The 20,383-nt window shown below is 41.3% G+C and overlaps 1 protein-coding gene across 1 annotated transcript in view; it reads right to left on the bottom strand.

Moving 5' to 3' along the window:
* LOC136759148 (transcription initiation factor TFIID subunit 4) overlaps positions 1-20,383 on the bottom strand; it is an 84,653-nt gene that overhangs the window by 56,919 nt on the left and 7,351 nt on the right. Inside the window, exons 2-8 of the mRNA XM_066714015.1 lie at positions 17,976-18,238; positions 9,488-9,595; positions 7,654-7,854; positions 5,339-5,461; positions 2,813-2,902; positions 1,576-1,815; positions 157-235 (exon numbers count right to left, since the gene is read on the bottom strand). Coding sequence (XP_066570112.1) covers positions 157-235; positions 1,576-1,815; positions 2,813-2,902; positions 5,339-5,461; positions 7,654-7,854; positions 9,488-9,595; positions 17,976-18,238 — 1,104 coding nt within the window. The remainder of the gene's footprint in view (positions 1-156; positions 236-1,575; positions 1,816-2,812; positions 2,903-5,338; positions 5,462-7,653; positions 7,855-9,487; positions 9,596-17,975; positions 18,239-20,383) is intronic.

The following is a 20,383-nucleotide window of genomic DNA, read 5'->3' as shown; positions in this document are numbered from 1 at the left end:
AAAACTAGCAGTCAAGCAAGGTTTATCTTCAGGAATTATGTGCCAATTCAAGGTAAAGGGATCAACATAAGTGTATAACCTCGACTGTCTTCTATCCCCCTTAAAGAATATCACAGAACATGTTAAACAGGAAAGGAATATGCCATTAAAGTGTACCTTGGGGTCGCACAGTCTGTGTGATGACCATGGGCATTCGGATTTGACTAGTCTGCACTCCGGGTTGCCTTTTGATAGCCTGATACAAACAATAAAAACAATAATAGAAGTGTTAATGCAATAATACAGTTATCAAGCTGCTGGGTTTAGTTCTTGACATCAACAATAAAAATGCTACAAATGTGTTGGGGCTTCATGACACAACAGTAAATTAAAACGAGAAGGCAAGAGCTAACAATCTTTTCATAACAACCTGTATAAAGTATGGAATATTTGATCCTATTTTCTCTAAATGTCAAGCAGAAAACATGTAATACACACATCTAAAATTATCCTCCTTCATTTATTGTGTTTGTGTGTGTGTAAATTTAGATATGAAATGCTTCAACAGTCAAACTAGTTAGACTGTAAATACAAATTAGTTTTCATCACGGGAAAACTGATTACTAAATGCTATGGATTCAAGAGAAAAAACAAAAGCTGTCGAAGGCAATGGGAAAAGGAGACTGTGCATGCATACGTATAAAGCAGAAAAAGAGGAAAGAAAGACGGGCTGAAAGAGTGAGGAAGGGGGGAATCTAGGCTAATAAAAATATTTCTTTCCATAGATTTTGCCAGTGGAAAGGCCCAAGGGGAAGCCATCCATTCTTACCAGTTTGCTTCTCAGCGCATATTTTTCAACCTTGTTTTCCCCTTCCCTGCCATATAGTATATTACTGTTCAAAGCCTGAAAATGAAGAAAACTGTTTTCCCCAAGAACTACTGCGGGGGCCAGAAGACTGAACTATACATTTGACAAGTCCACCTCAAACAGAACACTTCTGTCGCTGTGAATGCCGCTTGTATGAGAATAGGAAGCACTAACCTAACAAATTCAATTAAATAAACAAAAGGTGAGCAACAGCCTGCATTGAGGTAGCTGCTGTAAAATGAGTTCACTTCTATAAAACAGTTCTGTGTATGTACAAAAAAGAAAATAAATAGGATTTTAACATTAAATGGATTTCATTCGAATCATGCACACTGGAAAAAAGTACACCTTGTGCAAAAGCCTCTTACTAATTTAATTGTTAAGATAAGGGCCTTTATGGAAGATGCAGTAACCATTTCAGCAAACTGACAGCACACCTGTCTCCTGACGCTTCTCATCGGCAAATGTCTTTTCAACAAAACGTTTAAATCTAAATCCACTAAGAATCCCCCGACCTCCTTCCAGTAACTCTTGAAGACACATACTGGAATGTTCAGTTCTGATATGGACAAGCAGACTGTAAGCTGTGTTTTCTACGCTTCAGGGAATGCCTTTGACTAGTGGTTTTTCTAAACTGGGATATTGTCACCCCTCTAAAACACTAACACACAAGTCGGCACAGACGGAAATGGAAGCAGACAAAGCCAGGCTGTACGTTTTCTACCTACCAAGTGTGCTGTGTGTCCATGGGCGGCCCCGGGCGCATGGGGCAGGATGCTGGGCACCGTGGTGCTGACGCTATTGGGGTGACGGACCCTGACTGTAGGCCCAGCAACGATGGTGGGCACAGTGCCAGTGGCTGCCTGCAGCACCCCCTGGACAGGCTTCACCTGCTGTAGGGGCTGCTGGGTTTGCATCAGGGACTGCTGGCTGTTCAACAATGACTGCCTCAGGGCGGGTAGACTTTTCTGTTCACAAGTGCGGAAAAAACAAGACAAAAGCACAAATTAGATCTAAGACAACATTTACAAAGCATATTAAGTATTTAAAAATGCTAGAAGTTCTGTGTATTTAAGCTAACACACTCCACCCACCCCTACGAAGTTAGAGCTGTTGTGCAGGACAAAGGAGCAGAGCTGCCGATTAAATGGCTGAGCAAAGTGAAGATCACATATTCAAGAAAGTCATGATTTATGCTGTTTGTAATAAGCTGTTCAAGGTAAATTGTTTAAATGCGTCTGTTGGCAACATTCATTCTGTTAAGTTGTGAATGTTAACTAAAATATAATTCTATCAAAATTATATTTGGCACCAGTGAACTGTTTTACTAAATGAAAAAGGATCACAAAAACCTCAGATGAATCCTTTACTGATCTGATCATTTCATATTTGTATAATGTGTACATGTTACTGGCTGCTATTGTGTTCATTCCGTGTTCTGTGCATTTATGATATGCTATATATTGTGTATTATTGCGTATCTTTTACTTTCCTATATGATGTTACAATTATTTCAAAGTTTTAAAGGTAACTGCAGTAATAATAATGTATCAACAATAATTGTTTTAGTTTTCCTCTTTGGCACACTCAAAAACATTTTTGATCTCTGACTAATAGTTGGGCTTAGGCATGTTATAATGCAAGCCATTAAAATAGACAAACTCACTAATGAAACATTGTTGCATTTGTTACCAATGCAAATGTGTTTTTAACTTAAATTTAGCAGGCATGAGCGGAGATGCCCCCCTGGAGATTGACCTGTGCTACTGTAGGTGTCGCTGACACACAGTTTCCTGGAAGTCTCACCTCCAGAGTGCTCACCCTCTCTAATGCATGGGAGTGTGAGGTGAGGTATTTATTTATTATTTATTTTTTAGCAGGCACACAGTGGGCAGTGCTCATTGCTCTGAGGACCATGCTTTCACAAGTACTGGATTTGCAACTGAAATGGAGATGTCCACTGACCTTCAGAAAAGGGACTAGGTAGGGCTGCGGAGAGGACTTTAACTCGGACTGCAGCCGGTTGGTGAATTCTTCAGGTTCAATTTTGGCGTCCTGTTAAAAATGAGAAAGGGGTTTATAATTGCACTTTGGTGACAAAACAAATAATCCGAGACTCTAATCACACCAATTGAATTGTACACCTCTTGACTTACTCTCGGTCAAGCCTGAGAGGGACATCATTATTCACAGCTTTATTCTTACAGAAAGAGAAAGACACACAAATGGCGGCTATCAAATGGGCCGAGCACATCATTTAGAATTAAGTCAGAGGATTCACACGTCGGCAGTCAGACAGACAATGGCTTTGAGAACATAAGACTTATGTGATGTTACAGGGGGATGACAAGTGTTGTGACATCTTTGTCTTTTCAAGGGTTTTCACAGCTTCTTGCTCTGTTCCCACAGATTTTTGTGATGATTGTCTTTGAAGATGAGCTTGATGCTGCAAAGCTAGAGGTCCCTGTGGCCCTGTGAAATGAGCTGGGACGAGTTCAGTACAGTCTATTGGGTAGATGTATTGTGATCTGAGGGTTAATTCAAGGTGACAAACATCTACAGAGAACGTCCGTTTGTAGCTAGGAGCCTCACATTTGCATTAAATATTTATGACCGATATATATATATATATATAAAAAAGGGCCAAAACCTTATTTTTAAAAGTTATTCTAACTTTTTGTTTCATGACACTCTTATGATTGAAAACATTTAATTACAAGGCAAAGTGCGTCCAGAAATAAAGGAATCCTATTTTTCATCAAATGCATCACATTAGATTTAAAAAGGGGTAGTTTGCTGCCACCTAGGGATAAAATAGTTTTATTACATCAGTGGAAAACGACAGACCAGATCTGAACTTGTTGGAGGCCTGGATTCAATCAAAACTTCAACCCCTACACCAATCACAAACTCCAAATTCAATACTTCTTGGCGGCTTTTCATTCCGTTGATGCAAGCAGCCTCTGGCAAACAGAAAGATAGATATTTGCTATTGGCAGGTGTCTTGAAGTTTTTATTCAATCTGGGCCTGAGTTACAAATAACGAGTTACCAAGGGCTTGAAACTTCTTCAGTATTGTGTGACCTGTATTGCATTTTTGCTGACATATGAACAATAAGCAGTTTTGACAAGTTATCAGACAACAGCACATCTTTGTTATTTGGAGGTTTGCAGATTTCACAATTGAAGTATAATGAAATCCTTGTAAATGACTTTGTAATCCAGTATGTCCTAAGGTTGTAACTACACGTTGACCACAGTATAAGTTATAAATCAATTATTATTAACAATAATGCCTGGTTGGTGTGGAAACCAAATACTTATGGCTGCCTACTTGCAACATTTACCTCTATTGTCACTTCCTGCCTTTAATAGCATTGTTGATCCTTGTCCCTTTCTCAATTAAATCACAGAGGTCTGGTGACAAATCTCCCAGCATTTATTAGTAATTTCTTTCCAACAAAATTACACTTTTTAAATTGCAAAAAAGGTGATCATGTATCCATTAAGAGTAATTAACTGGGCAGTGTGGCATTTTGTAAAAATACAAAAACAAAACCCAAAAACTTAGCTAATGACATATTAGCTCTATTAGTCTTTCGTTCTACTCAATAAAACACATGATAACACACACCGACTAATTCATGACTCTATATCATGTATTGTATTTTAATAGAAACAATTATTAATAAATGTGTGATTTGCCATAAGATATCTGGTTGAATTGAGAAAAGGACAAGGATCAACAATGCTAATTCCTGTTATAAGGGAATGTAGTGACAGCAGAAAGCAGGCCGCCCTACAATTATATTATGTAGAGTATATGTTAATTAATATTTGTTTTACAACAGAACATTGAACTAAGAAACAGAAGATCCCACTTGCTTGAAAGATCTGGTACACTATGCTTTTTGCATAACAAGTCACAAAACATGTTGTGTACATGTAGTACATTATGTGTTAAGACTTCAAAAAACAAACTCAACTCAGATAAAGAAATCTGCTAGGTGTCTTAACTTCACATCCTGAATGAGTAGATGTGACCTTATGAAAGCCACTCTCAGTAGTGAAACTACTTAAAAATACAGTACTTAAGAGACACATCTGTACGTATATATATCATACAAAACTGTGCCCTGAGTTTACATAAGGAACATGGGACAGTAAATCAGACAACATGGTGTCATTTAATGTAATTATATTCATTTGTCATATTTTGTGAAGGTGTTGAGATCAGACTTGTACCAATCACATCTCACCTGGTGTGCCATGTGTACTTGTGCTTAGGGATGTCCTGATATGTGATCGTAGCTTTAGATTGGGAATCCCAAAGCAGTAATTTGAGATTTATAACATTGATAAAGTGTGGTATATAAGACAAAGATTCACTTGCTGATTCAAGTCCACTTTGCTTTACCTTGAACCTGGGGATTCCTCACAAGAGGCTCAACAAATGAAGGAAGGAAAGCCCAACGGAGAGCTCAAACTTACCAGCAAATCCTGAACGAGAGCCTTCACATTGCGTGAGGTTTCTGGAGATGGCGAGTTATGAGATGCCAGCTTGATGAGCGTGGCTAAGAAGTTCTTGCATTTCTTCACATTTTCTTGCATTTCCTAGATTAGGACAACACAACAGTCAGTCAACTGTGCAAACCTTTTACCAACACAACTCCCAACTGGTCTTACCAAAACAAAGACCCAGACCAGAACTAGTCTGGTCTGAACAACACAAGAAATATGCAAGTATTGCAATCCCTGAAAAAATACCCCTCATTTGAAAAGGCGAAGGCCATGAATACTAAATTCCAACTCATGAGTGGATCAGTTGCATTAGGCAAGGTGAGGCACAGGAGAAAAGGTGACAGCCTTTTATTATACTCCAACAAACATGCAACCCCATTAACAGATACAGTGAGGGGAAAAAAGTATTTGATCCCCTGCTGATTTTGTACGTTTGTCCACTGACAAAGAAATGATCAGTCTATCATTTTAATGGTAGGTGTATTTTAACAGTGAGAGACAGAATAACAACAAAAAAATCCAGAAAAACGCATTTCAAAAAAGTTATAAATTGATTTGCATGTTAATGAGGGAAATAAGTATTTGACCCCTTCAACTTAGTACTTGGTGGCAAAACCCTTGTTGGCAATCACAGAGGTCAGACGTTTCTTGTAGTTGGCCAGGTTTGCACCAGGTTTGCACACATCTCAGGAGGGATTTTGTCCCACTCCTCTTTGCAGATCCTCTCCAAGTCATTAAGGTTTTGAGGCTGACGTTTGGCAACTCGAACCTTCAGCTCCCTCCACAGATTTTCTATGGGATTAAGGTCTGGAGACTGGCTAGGCCACTCCAAGACCTTAATGTGCTTCTTCTTGAGCCACTCCTTTGTTGCCTTGGCTGTGTGTTTTGGGTCATTGTCATGCTGGAATACCCATCCACGACCCATTTTCAATGCCCTGGCTGAGGGAAGGAGGTTCTCACCCAAGATTTGACGGTACATGGCCCCGTCCATCATCCCTTGGATGCGGTGCAGTTGTCCTGTCCCCTTAGCAGAAAAACACCCCAAAGCATAATGCTTCCACCTCCATGTTTGACGGTGGGGATGGTGTTCTTGGGGTTATTCCTCCGCCTCCAAACACGGCGAGTTGAGTTGATGCCAAAGAGCTCGATTTTGGTCTCATCTGACCACAACACTTTCACCCAGTTCTCCTCTGAATCATTCAGATGTTCATTGGCAAACTTCAGACGGGCCTGCACATGTGCTTTCTTGAGCAGGGGGACCTTGCGGGTGCTGCAGGATTTCAGTCCTTCACTGCATAGTGTGTTACCAATTGTTTTCTTGGTGACTATGGTCCCAGCTGCCTTGAGATCATTAACAAGATCCTCCCGTGTAGTTCTGGGCTGATTCCTCACCGTTCTCATGATCATTGAAACTCCACGAGGTGAGATCTTGCATGGAGCCCCAGACCGAGGGAGACTGACAGTTATTTTGTGTTTCTTCCATTTGCGAATAATCGCACCAACTGTTGTCACCTTCTCACAAAGCTGCTTGGCCATGGTCTTGTAGCCCATTCCAGCCTTGTGTAGGTCTACAATCTTGTCCCTGACATCCTTGGACAGCTCTTTGGTCTTTACCATGGTGGAGAGTTTGGAATCTGATTGATTGATTGCTTCTGTGGACAGGTGTCTTTTATACAGGTAACGAGCTGAGATTAGGAGCACCCCCTTTAAGAGAGTGCTCCTAATCTCAGCTCGTTACCTGTATAAAAGACACCTGGGAGCCAGAAATCTTGCTGATTGATAGGGGGTCAAATGCTTATTTCCCTCATTAACATGCAAATCGATTTATAACTTTTTTGAAATGCGTTTTTCTGGATTTTTTTGTTGTTATTCTGTCTCTCACTGTTAAAATACACCTACCATTACAATTATAGACTGATCATTTCTTTGTCAGTGGGCAAACGTACAAAATCAGCAGGGGATCAAATACTTTTTTCCCCTCACTGTATAAGGTGTTCAAAATAATCTAGATTAGAGTGTGGGTCATGGGGCAGGAAATACTGTTTTATTGTGTGTAGTATTTTACATTACATAAAAAAAACAATTCAAATTTTTAATACTTATGATTAAAAACTTTTAAAATCAATTCTTAAAATCACTTAAAATTTTTAAAATCTTTGTGATTTAACGAAAAACAAAATAATTAACTTCAAATAAACATGGGGGGCAGGAAAGCCAAGCCTATGAACAGGTCCTGCCATGACAGAGCCTGAGCAGCCTGGGTAGAAGAAGAGATGGCAACAGACCTGTGAAACGACGGAGGCTCCAGCCGCGGGTGAGCCAGGGATGGCTGGTGTTGCTGCGCTCTGGGGGGGCAGGGAGGGCTGGGGGGCCGGCTGGGGCTGCGCCTGAGGGAGAGTCTGCCCCCCTGCGATCACCGTGGGGGGCTGCTGAGGAGCCGTCACCGCAACTGTCGCAGTTACCGGGCCTGAAGCCACCACCGCCTTCTGGAACACAAGGAAACAAACAAGATGTGATTGTCCCCTGCAGCAAAGCCAGCGGGATCAGGGGGGACACAGCCAGCGACTGGTGTCACAATGGGTGTTCCAGATTGTTCCTTATGTGGCCATTGATGAGCACTTTCAAAATGCAAATTTGTTAAGGTCCCTTGATTCTGCATCCAACCTGCTAAAGATGTGCACCTTACACTGTATTAATAACGGTTTCCCCACACAATGCCCTGTGTCCCTGTATTCTGTCCTCTATCACCAATGGGTAGGAGATTGCTACTCGTGATAGGATTCTGCACAAGGCATATAAAATTACTTTTTTTTTTCCCAAATCTAAATCTGTAACTGGAAACTAATGTTAAGGTGTTTTTCCAGATATAAATATAATTTGGCTAAAGAAAATCCAATTTTAATAGTCTTAAATCTCAGCATCAATATAAATTCAAGAGTCTAAACTCGTAAGATGCCAAATAGACACCGAGTCGACATTTCAATCAAAATAAAATGCAGGGAGCTTTTGACATAATCTCTTTAATAGCTTAAGAGAACTGATTTCTCATTTAAGAATATGGTAGCAAAGGTCTGTAGTGACCTTCAAGGGCCATGTTCCTGACGTCAAAAAAATCAATAGTTTCTTGGACCAAAGCGAGTCATGAAGGAAGGTAAGACAGTGTAGTACAGGTTTCCCAATCCTACACCTGTAGTAGACATCCTGTCTTTTCAGGATGTCTAAGCCATTTATTTGACAAGAACATGTTTAACATAATAATTATAAAATCTATTCAGATAATGTGGCATTGGAAAGTAATATTTGCTGGTGTTTCAGAACTCCCTAGGATAGGTGGACTGGAATATAACCAGTTGAGCTCATACAGAACTAATAATGTTTATTATAATGTTTCATGCCATATAATCACCTGTGTTTGAGCATCACCAATTGCTAGCCCATCGAGTGTTGTTTAGACTGCTTTAAGAGAACTATAGTTTAATAATTTGAGGAAAGACTGAGTGCAGATCCGTTTGCTGGATTTAGGTGCAAAACACCTAAAGTCTAGTATTTTGGAGTTGCAGGACTTGAAGTTAATAAATAAAATAATTGGGAAAAGAGTTCAATTAAGGGCTGGGTAAGTCAGTGGTGGCCAATGCTGTTCCTGGAGGGATGCAGTTCTGAAGGTTTTATAGGTCTCTCTAAATCATGCATTAACATTTGGACTAATTAAGAGTCCCAATTGTCTAATTTAAGCAATGGATATATCTGGATAATACAAAAATCAGTAGCTGCTATGGCCATCCAGGACTAGGGTTGGCCACCCCTGGTGTAAGCAATTGGTTGGAATGAAACACACAGAGATAGAGGGTCCCAAAGACACGGACTGGGATACAGGAGAAGGAGCTGTGGGGGTGCAGCATATGCGCAAAGTCCCCACTCAGGTTCAAACCACTGTCTCAGGCTACCAACCAACTACCAACCAGAACAACAGACCCACTATGACCAAAAGACCAGGTCCCCTGACGCAGAGGGGGGAAGGGGGAATTTGAGTGCACAACCAAGCTCAGAGGAGGGAGGAGATCAGAGCAACACACAGACACAGACAGACACTGCAAGCCTCGCGACATGAGCAGTGCTTACAGGCGGAGCAGCAACCTGGAGGGTGGGGCTGGCCGACACTGTGGGGGACTGCACAATCTTGGCCTGGACTGGGGGGCATGGTCGGATTGCTGGGGAGGACACGGCAGCCTGCAAAAAAAGCGGAATAAGCAAAGTCAGAAAGCAAAAGGATGCAAGAACGGTTACATATGAAGGGAGCCTGTTCAGTCCATCTGACTCCTTTGGGTGCTAAATGATGCTCACAGCTCACTCTGCCCCTTTAATAGGTTGTTGTCTTCTTTCTCAAAAGATCCCAAGGAGTCGGCTGCAGCAACAAGGATGGGGAGCTCATTTCAACACCCCCTCTGATCTCTGTCTGAAGAAGGGTCTCCAGTCTTCCATCTTCCTACACTTAATTTTTTCTCCTGTCCCCAGGTGCTGATCTCAATGATATCAGATAACATCTCCGCTTCTGACTAAAGGGATTCACATAAAAGCAAGAGGTAACTGGGGTAGCAGCAAGTGCCACGAACTCGGAGTGATCGCGAGCTGCGCAGTCATCTGTTATGGCAGAGTGTCAGGAATTCACCGTCTGTCTGTGTGTTAACTAGATTATGCCACTGGTAGGGTGCCATTTCAGCCCACTTGTGATGACTTCCCAACATACACCGAAGCTGCCATTACATCAGTCACCCCCGACTCTCAGGGCTGTGTGCTGCACATCTTCCAAATCTGGAGCACAATGGTGAGTTTGAGGACGATATCATCCTCTATTGAACTCTGCTTCACTGACCTTCTGTCACTAAACCCTGCTTTAATTGTGGCCTGATGCAACTGCAATAAATATTAGTATTACAACTTACATAACAATGCTCAACCTGATTATGTTTTTCCATGCAAAAAATAACAAGACCCACTCATATAGCTCAAACGCCCATATTATCGTTATTTATTTATAATTTTACTGCACAAATCAAATATTTCACCTTCTAGCGAATTTCAATTTACAAACTTGTGCCCCATCATGGTTTGTTTTTATTGACACTTTTCCACAATAATAATTTTTTTCTGTTCATCTCCACCATAAATTTGGAATTGCCAATTGTGCTAATGCACAATCTCACTGCCTCCACGTGGGGAGGGTGAGGAAGTCCAAACTAGGCTCCTCCAACCTTGGCCACCCTCAAGCTACTCGTCTCTCTTCTCCATGCAGGCTACACAGCCCTCTGAGAGGTTCAGAGCTGTTTGGAGGAGAGACTTGTCCCTCCCAGTGGTACTGCAAGCCTGCAGACACCCAGAAAGCTAGTAGGAGACTCGATAGCAATTTAACCCACCCCAAACCCAGGTGGCACTGAGCTCATTGTGCACCAGTCACAATCAGCAAATTAAATTGGTGGAATCGAACCGACGAACCTCAGCTCATAGGGCTCAGTCTGCGCTTTTACCAACTGATCCACTCCCCATAAAAAGCAATTTTTAATTTGGTAAGTAGGTCACAGTTTCGATTGAGTATAGGGCTAAATCTTCTCCAATTGATCAGTGAGATTGCGATTGTTACTGATTAGGATGAACCACCCTATGCTGTAATGTTTTGACAATGCAAAGTGGAACACAGTTGGATAATTTTTGTGTACATGGGACCTCCACTCACACCATTGAAACGATCTCATGTGTTTCCAGCAGACAGACTTAGTGAGGTTTCCCCAAGCAATCCCAGTGAGGAGCAGTTTTTCCATTTGAGTTACAGCATGTACAGAAAATGGCAACGAAGCCTGCTAATGAACAGGGTTTTATTACAAGCACCCGACAAATACCCAGGTTTACTAATATCCACAATTATGGCAGCAGCGTGAGAATATACGGTTATATGCTCACAGTGCCAAAACTCAAACAACCTTTACATGGCACACAGATTTCTGGGGAACTGTAGGCAGAGGGAGTCTTGATCCTTTTTACTGCAAGGTATTTAACCTGTCTCCTGTTATTGTGGAAATTCTTGGAAATAACCAGCTTTCAAGGAGAATGCAGTGGCGTTTATTCAGAGCGGCAATAACAGAGGGCTTGATTTGACAACGGCCAATTTTGATTTTAGTTCAATTTAGTGGAACCATGACAGACTGAACTCCTCAACGCTACCCATTCACCACCCCGTTTGTCATTTATTAACCTTACAACTGCGAACAGAAATCAAACTGAGCATGCTCTTTACATCCTTTGCTCGACTACATTTCCCCTTTGCATTGGATCAGCAACACAAATTCCAACCCGAGAAGTAAAATCAAGCTGAATTCTGCCAAGCTGTTCTCCAGGTGTCAATCCACGGAGGAGTGGTGCTGTCGACTGCTAACAGCACGCAGTCATGCCACAGAACACACAATGCTGCTTAATAGAGGGCGTATGACAGCACTGGAGTCATCCTGCAAAATAACATATGTATTACCAGGCTCTTTGGAAGGATGGTGCGGAGGGGTGGTCAGTTACGACAGGCCCAAAGATCACGCTCCACTGAAACTGGAGTCTTGGATTAGACTTTTTGGGTGGCCTTGTAGCAATTTGATAGTGGACTTATAATAGAAATGAATAGAAAATTGGGTCAATTATTGGCTGCTGTACATTTCAGTAACCAGTCTTAGCCATATAATAAAGCAGCAAGAAACTAACGCACTTCTGATACCAACAGCAGAGTTGAGCACTGGAGAGAGCCATGCCCCACAGTGCAACAGGCACACTACCCACACAGCCAGGCAGGCAACCAAGTCACTTGACATGAACCAGGCCTTGGCGCTCTATTCCGGGCCTCGCTCTCATCCTCATATTGATCGTTGCCTCTTCACTCTTCAGCACCAGGAGCGGTTCTTCAGAGGAGGTGAATGTAGGGAAGAGGAAGCGCCACAAGCAGCGCTCACCAGCTGCAGCTCCTTGGGCATCGACAAGCCAAGCGGGCGCTGGGGGGCAGGAGGAGGCTTGCAGACAGGCGTTCAGGGGGTGGCCACAGGCAGTGTCTGACTGGTAGGTACGCCATCACAACAGATTACTCGTTTAGGACTTAAAGCGTTGTTAGCTTTTTTAAAACAATCAGACAGTTGGGTGATGAATGATTTAACGAATGTGGAAAGAAGCTTGGGAGGTCTTCGATTGCCTTCGCTGACAGAGAGGAGGTGGGGGCAGCAACAGAAGGCGCTACCGCAGGGCCAAGTTAAGAGAAGTGGATGATATTTTGTGTTATTTCCTGGCCATTTCTGTCCTTACTTGTTGCACAGTGCATTGTGCGACCCCTTCGCCCATCTCTGTAGTAGCATCTGTTCAAATTCTTTTCAGTGCTTGCGGATGCACAACAGCTTCAGACCCAGCTCAAGGATGAGTTCAACAACTTGGTGGGTAAGAAAATAAACACTTGATGACCACAGCCTATAATGCTCCAGTTTAATGCGCCAAATCATTTCCATAGCAATCGGCTTCAGGAAAGTTATTTTTCAACGGAATGCCTTGATAGAATGCCCATAAACCGATGTGGCAACGTAGAAAAGTAGAAAGCAAATGTGAAGGAAACAGCAGATAATATTGCACATTTAAATACTTACCAGTCCTTTTCTGGTGCTCCAGTTCAGCCTCAATTTGACTACTTGCCCCCTGCGTGGCCCCATGCCCATGAGGGAGTTACACTCCTGAGAGCTGCGTAACAGCAAGAAGCCTAAGGTGCTTTCATGACCAGGGGCGATTCATTTCCCAGAACTCTGGAGCACCTTCAACTACCATTTGTCAATCTCGACAGAAAAACACTCTCTGACAACTCAAAAGATCTGACCTACTCTCCTGGCTTTCAGACAGCGCACTCCATGTGTACGGGGCTGTCTTTTCATAACAGAAGTTCAAAGCTCATTGCCCGAAGCAAGGAAATGGAGCGGTTAAGAAAAGATGTGTTGATAATGGAGAGTACCAGGGGCATGAGCAAGGGTTTGGAAGCTTTGTCAAAAAATTCAATATGGTAAATACCAGCAATGCCAACAAGTAACATACACGTCAGAGCTCACCATTCAAGTCTCTGCCGTCCCCCCTGAGCCGAACGGTCTAAAGACAGATGGTCTGTGTTCTTAGAAAATATAAAAATAAGATAATGGTCTCCCTACACATTTTAGAAAATGATTACTTTCAGAAACAGAGAGAGCAGAGAAAGACTCAGTTATGCCCAACAGCACACCGGCTCTTTAGTCTCCTATCAATCTAAGCAGGCACTTATTCAATACTTCATATATGTGCTGATATAAAATTAAACTTAAATGCTCTATGTAACTTAAATCAATTAGAATACCAACCAGCTTCCATAAATGCATATCCTGTCTTTATTCCTAGGGACTTAAAACTAACACTGATACCTGCATGATTTATGTAACTGTTTCCCCAAGTTCAACTGACACCATCCTGACTTTTCAAATCTTCCCTTAGTTTCCCAGATTAGAGCACCAACAGTTCCCAGAAACATAGAAAACACAGATGGATATTGAAAAGACAATACATTCAGATAGTAAAAATAATCTGGATCTGATAGAGGCCGCAGAATGCTTTTTCAAAAACATATCACAGATCCTTAGAACACGACACTGCAATTAATTCCAAAGATACTGGAGTTCAATCAAATGTGACCTGAAAATCAAATAATTTGCCTCCATGCTCTGAACATACTGTAAACTATCACCCAATGTAAATTATCCACCAGAAAAATAAATAGCCATCTGCGCATGCACGTTTTGAAGACCATCCTGTGTAGCCTACATGTCTCCCTCCGATGAGAATTGAGAACACACTACTAAGATTAAATTCTCCAACACATGCACTAGCTGTTATTTTGGATCCTAAAAGAGCAAGTCACAGAGAGCCCATTCAAAAGCTGCAGATATAAGACAATAATGTACAGGAAACCTCTTGCAGTTCTGGATGGATTGAGCATTTGCAGGGATGGACCTACTAGTATTCCAGAGTTTGTCCATTTACGAATTCATCATATCTGACATTTCAACAGCAGCCCCTGTCAGCCACACCACTATGTTCTGTGTTGCCCGAGTTTGTAGCCCATTACAGCTCACAAAACCTGTTGGGACCGCAAGAGTGACCAAAGTGTTAGGCTGCCTTCCATCTTAACATCTTAAGGCCATTGTGCGATTTACCATTATCAAACATACAAGCTACAAACAAGAGGGTCATTCTGCCTCTCTTGCCCATTTCACTTTCTAATAGCTTAGAGATACGATCTTATTCAGCAGTTTCCTAAAGAATCGCAAGGTACCAACTTCAACAAGGTGGCTGGGTAGCATGTTCCAGCCTCCTACTACACTTTGTGTAAAGTGACTCCTGTGTTAGGTCTTACACTAGTGGTGGGCGATCTGACGATTTTATATCATGATCGATCTTGAAGACGTCCACGATCTACTTTTCACAGTGCATCTAATCCCATAATAAACACTCCAAGACACTAACCCAAAGCTGTAAAACCCCTCCTACCATTCTCCTACCATCTTCAAGCAACTGCATGGCCCATCCTGACGATTAGCTCACAATAATGGTGTCCCGGCAGCAGCATTTTGCACATCATTCGGAGTGGTTTACTGTGACATTAATTCCTTGTCAACATGCTTTCCTATTAATTTCCGTACCTGTAAATACATATTAACTTGATCCATTTCCAAATTTACTTTCCGGATGCCTAGAAATTACTCAAATAAAATACTGACCTATTAAAACGAATCTTATCTCTCGAGTCGTTTATTTAGCAGTGCTTATAACCTAAGTGGGGGGGCTTTTTCCTGATGATAACATAATAGTGAAGCTTAATCAGAAGTCGGGAACAAATGTTTAACGAATGAATGATGCTGGAATGACCACCAAGGAAATGTTCTTGATACACAAGGTCATTTAACATGAGTGTAAAACCATTATATAAAAGGGAAGCATTAAATTATGTTTCTTGATTGGTCGAAGGAGGGGAACAGTTCGCCAAATTTGACCAGTACAGCAAGGGGGGAAAAATACAAATTTCTTCACATGCATTTAATATAAATTAATACATTGTGTAACATGGAGAATAAAAGATGATATTGCAAAACATTGTGGATCAGAAATACTTCAAGCTGACTGTTAAAATGACCTATTGTTTCGGTACTGAGCTACTGTCCTACAAGACAGCTAGATGGCAGCATACACCTAGGATCTGCAAAATAAAACATTTTAAACTCAAACTAAAACCATAAATATTTTCTCAACCTCTCTGTGGATTGTAATTTCACTTCCACCAACAGTATTTAGAGTTCATTATTAAATTATATCATGTTTAAAGTTCATTCAGTATATTATTCTTAACGTTGTTCAGAGACACACACACACTGCTGATACACCCACGGAGGTGATCGCAGAGTTGTCAGAGGGCAAGCAGTTGACTATTTATCGTGCTGTGCCTGAACACACACATAAAACAGGCATAAGAGATGACAATTCTAGAGCATGTACATTTGATCAGTGATCTAAATGTAGCTTTCAGCAAATGTGTTCACATTAACATTTGTATGCTCAATTAAAAGGATCGCCAGAACAGCCGCAGAAGACAACTTGTCATTTACAAGTAAACTGAGGTGATTTATCAGACAACATAGACTGTGGCCATGTCAGTTAGCTGCATTGCCGGAGATGAAAAGTATTGATTCCTGAGAATTAAGTAAAGGATGTACAGAGTAATTTTAATGAGGAATCTCATTATCATGAGCAAAACTGCAGAAAAACCTCAAATGTGATACCTTCATTGCCATTGTACAGCCACCAGAGCTCCATAATGTACCCATGAAAAGTGGTTTCCTTCAGCAAGGGTCAAAATATTGACAGCATAGTTGTCTTTGGCAGTTTTTGCAAGGTGGAGATTTTGAGATTTAAAATACAAGTAAAATTGTACTGTATTATGTCCCACCCACGAATTGCAAATTATGAAGTTGTACCCTATTACGTTTTCATTTATTAATAGTGTAAAGTGGCTTCTAACAATAAATTAAGATGTTAGGGTTCAGATTTGTTCTTTTTCTGATTCGTGGGCAGGTCAAAGTTTTGATTTGGTCTAGTCCTAAGTTTGATGTGACTGATCAACACAATCTGCAGGCACAGAGCTATCTGACATGTCTGAGATAGCGTCCGTATCAGTGGGTTTACTGAACTGTAAAGAAAGTATTGTCCCGTGTTCAGAGATACCAAGATATCAGTTAGCTGGAGCACAGAGGACAGAAATATTCCACTCATCCCGAGTCCTCTAAATGACTTGTCACTTCCAAATTTCTGAGCTGTAATGTGTAATTGGATGAAACAGACGTGTTGAATGTTATTTAACAAAACAAAGTTTCACTTTAAGAATGGCCCGCCCACTCCCCATCAGGCACTGGGCCTTTTTTTGTCCTCACAAAACACCTACACGGCTTTGTCTACAATTCCATCAGTTCTGTCTGAAAAGTAGTTAGCAGTAATTGGGGTTAACTGTATTAAGAGTTTTCGGTGTTCACGAAGCAGACAAGGAAGTTAACCATTAATCAATTACTTAAATACTATAGATTTGAATGGATTAAATCAGACTGTTGTTTTAATAAATCAATGGGATGCAGATTAGTCTAGTCTTTGTGCTTCTGGCACACACTGTTGATAGTTATTGTACTATTGTATTGTCTTTCCTTATGGATTAATTGGTTTCCACTGATACATGTAGAGGAAGGCTCACCTTTTGTAGTTGTATTTCTTGTTATTTAAATTTTTTAAACCATCAGAATACATTTTGAGGAGCTTTCTTTCAGTTGCCCTGATTTTTAAAGCGGAAAACGATCATAGCGAAACTTTGTACGAGCTATATGAAACCTGAATTCCATGATTACATTGTTTGCTTGTCCTGGAAATAAACCCCTGCTCTTCTTAACAGGGAGAGAATGGGTTGAAATGAAGAACCTTTGAGAATTAATTACGACTGAAATATAATACTGGTACCCATATCATTCTATGAGCAACTACTAAGTTCCATTACCCACCTTTTAGAGGAGGGTAAGAAGTCTGTATAAGTAAATGTTTCACCCAATGGAAAAATCATCAAGAAGTGAAATAACAGTGAAAGTGGAGAAATTGCAGACAATAAAACATGCATTATCATAATCTAAAACACGTGAGAAGTTGGGTTTATCCCTGAATCAGATTCTACTCCCCGGCTAAATCAATGGAGAATCATGCAAAAAGGGTCTCAAATTCAGGTCCTCAAATGACACATTTTGATCCCTTCTTTGATCTAAGAATTTGAACATTAAGAATGTCATTCAAAAGAGATTGAATGGTTTTAATGATGGTCTTGCTGTCTTTAAAGAATAATAATAATATGAAATATAGTATCACTGAGGCCTGGGAAATAAGTGCTACATTTGTCTAGTTAAAGAATTACAGCTAATCAAACAAATGTAGTCTTGCTCAGTTTGAGAACCCACCCCTGAGCCGAAATGCAGTCTCTAGCTTGCATGCGGTCTCCTACCTGTGTAGTGGTGACGCGGAAGGTGGTCGTGCTGGTGGGAGCGGATGCTCTGGGAGAGATGCTGTTGTGAGCCTGACTCTGGGCTTGGGCTTGGGCTTGGGCCTGGGCTTGGGCTTGGGCTTGGGCCTGGGCCTGAGCTTGAGCCTGGGCCTGGGCCTGGGCCTGTGCTTGAGCCTGGGCCTGGGCTTGAGCCTGAGCCTGGGCCAAGGCCTGCTGAGGAACCATGACCAGCTGTCCCATCTCAGTGCGCACCAGTACCATGCCTGAATCACAGGGGGAAAACAAACCAGCGTTATTCACAAGATCTTGACCATCCCTTCCTGGATCTGATGGAATGAGAGAAGGCACCAAAAATATATCTTAATGATTCAACCTCATGTTGCTTTGGTCATATCTGCAAAATTTGACTTCACAGTTTCATAAATACTGTAGGCTTCTACTGAATAATGTCCTGGATTTTATTGTGTTCCCTTTACAAATGGGGTTTGTGAAGGCAACTTGTGGAGATACATTTATAGTCTCCAGAAAATAAGAAATTGAGTGTTCTTTACCGGAATGCAAAATGTTTATACCTTCACAAGTTGCCATTTGGAAATAGCCGTAAAAAGAGGAGTCTGATTATGCTGATGCACACTTTTCTGTGATACCCAAATCTTCCACATGTGTCATTAATTGTATTTGACACCAGATTGATCATTTCCCCTTTTGCTGGAAAGCTTTACAAAGAATTGCTGTTAGGAGCGAAAAGATGTCCAACTCTCCCTTGTTTTTAACCAGGTGTCAAGAGTTTGGCCTACATTCTTCCACATAACACTTAAGCACCTAACTGTACAAAAACAATGTCAAGCTGATATCAGCAAAACTGGGTGTGATATAAATGAAGTTCAATAATGTTGTGCATGTCAAATGGTGCATATATAGCACACACCGCAGAATACACAGGGAAATCTGCATAAACACAAACATGTGCTATAGGTTAGTGGCTTTTAATTAGAACCCAAAGTGGCCAAAGGATAATGTTAATATGAAAAGTCAAAAGAAGGATATAAAAATAAGTAATAATAGGGAGGAAGGTTTATATTTTGTATAAAATAAAATAACCCCCCCAAAAACACAGCTGGTAAATGCGAGTGCAGAAGGCTTTGGATTGTAAATGCCTGTGGTCAGCAGGCACACCTTTCTGAATGGGACACATGTAAAAATGTAAGATAAGTAAAAGTGAAGGGAAGCCGTTGTCCTGCACTGCTCATCAACAGAGTGAGAGCAAGCTGTGAATTCTGAGGCATTGTAAGGCATGAGCCACAGCTGGCCTCACGATCAATACATTGAAGCGACTGAAGTTTCTGAAGATTTTAAATGGGGACATGATTAGAAGGCAGTCCTGAAATGGCACACAGACCTCATCAATAAGTAAAAGAAATTAACAAAGCTTATGGGACTGTGAATTCAAAACAGTTAATGCAAAGTAAAGAAAGCTGTTAAGCTTTGTTTTCTTGACTCTCTCCAGGCAGTTCAGTTTCAAATGAAGCTGTCCATGTTAACAAATACATTTGGCTCTAATAAGGGCAAACATCAGTTTAATCCTCTTTACTACAGTTAAAGCACAGAAGAAAAAAAAAAATATATATATATATAATTACATACATACATACACTCACCTAAAGGATTATTAGGAACACCATACTAATACTGTGTTTGACCCCCTTTCGCCTTCAGAACTGCCTTAATTCTACGTGGCATTGATTCAACAAGGTGCTGAAAGCATTCTTTAGAAATGTTGGCCCATATTGATAGGATAGCATCTTGCAGTTGATGGAGATTTGTGGGATGCACATCCAGGGCACGAAGCTCCCGTTCCACCACATCCCAAAGATGCTCTATTGGGTTGAGATCTGGTGACTGTGGGGGCCAGTTTAGTACAGTGAACTCATTGTCATGTTCAAGAAACCAATTTGAAATGATTCGACCTTTGTGACATGGTGCATTATCCTGCTGGAAGTAGCCATCAGAGGATGGGTACATGGTGGTCATAAAGGGAGGGACATGGTCAGAAACAATGCTCAGGTAGGCCGTGGCAAACGATGCCCAATTGGCACTAAGGGGCCTAAAGTGTGCCAAGAAAGCATACCCCACACCATTACACCACCACCACCAGCCTGCACAGTGGTAACAAGGCATGATGGATCCATGTTCTCATTCTGTTTACGCCAAATTCTGACTCTACCATCTGAATGTCTCAACAGAAATCGAGACTCATCAGACCAGGCAACATTTTTCCAGTCTTCAACTGTCCAATTTTGGTGAGCTTGTGCAAATTGTAGCCTCTTTTTCCTATTTGTAGTGGAGATGAGTGGTACCCGGTGGGGTCTTCTGCTGTTGTAGCCCATCCGCCTCAAGGTTGTACGTGT

This window comes from Amia ocellicauda, chromosome 9 (assembly GCF_036373705.1).
Source record: "Amia ocellicauda isolate fAmiCal2 chromosome 9, fAmiCal2.hap1, whole genome shotgun sequence".
Classification (NCBI taxonomy): Eukaryota; Metazoa; Chordata; class Actinopteri; order Amiiformes; family Amiidae; genus Amia; species Amia ocellicauda.
The sequence above is the reverse complement of the archived record's forward strand: the minus strand, read 5'-3'. Positions and strand labels throughout refer to the sequence as shown.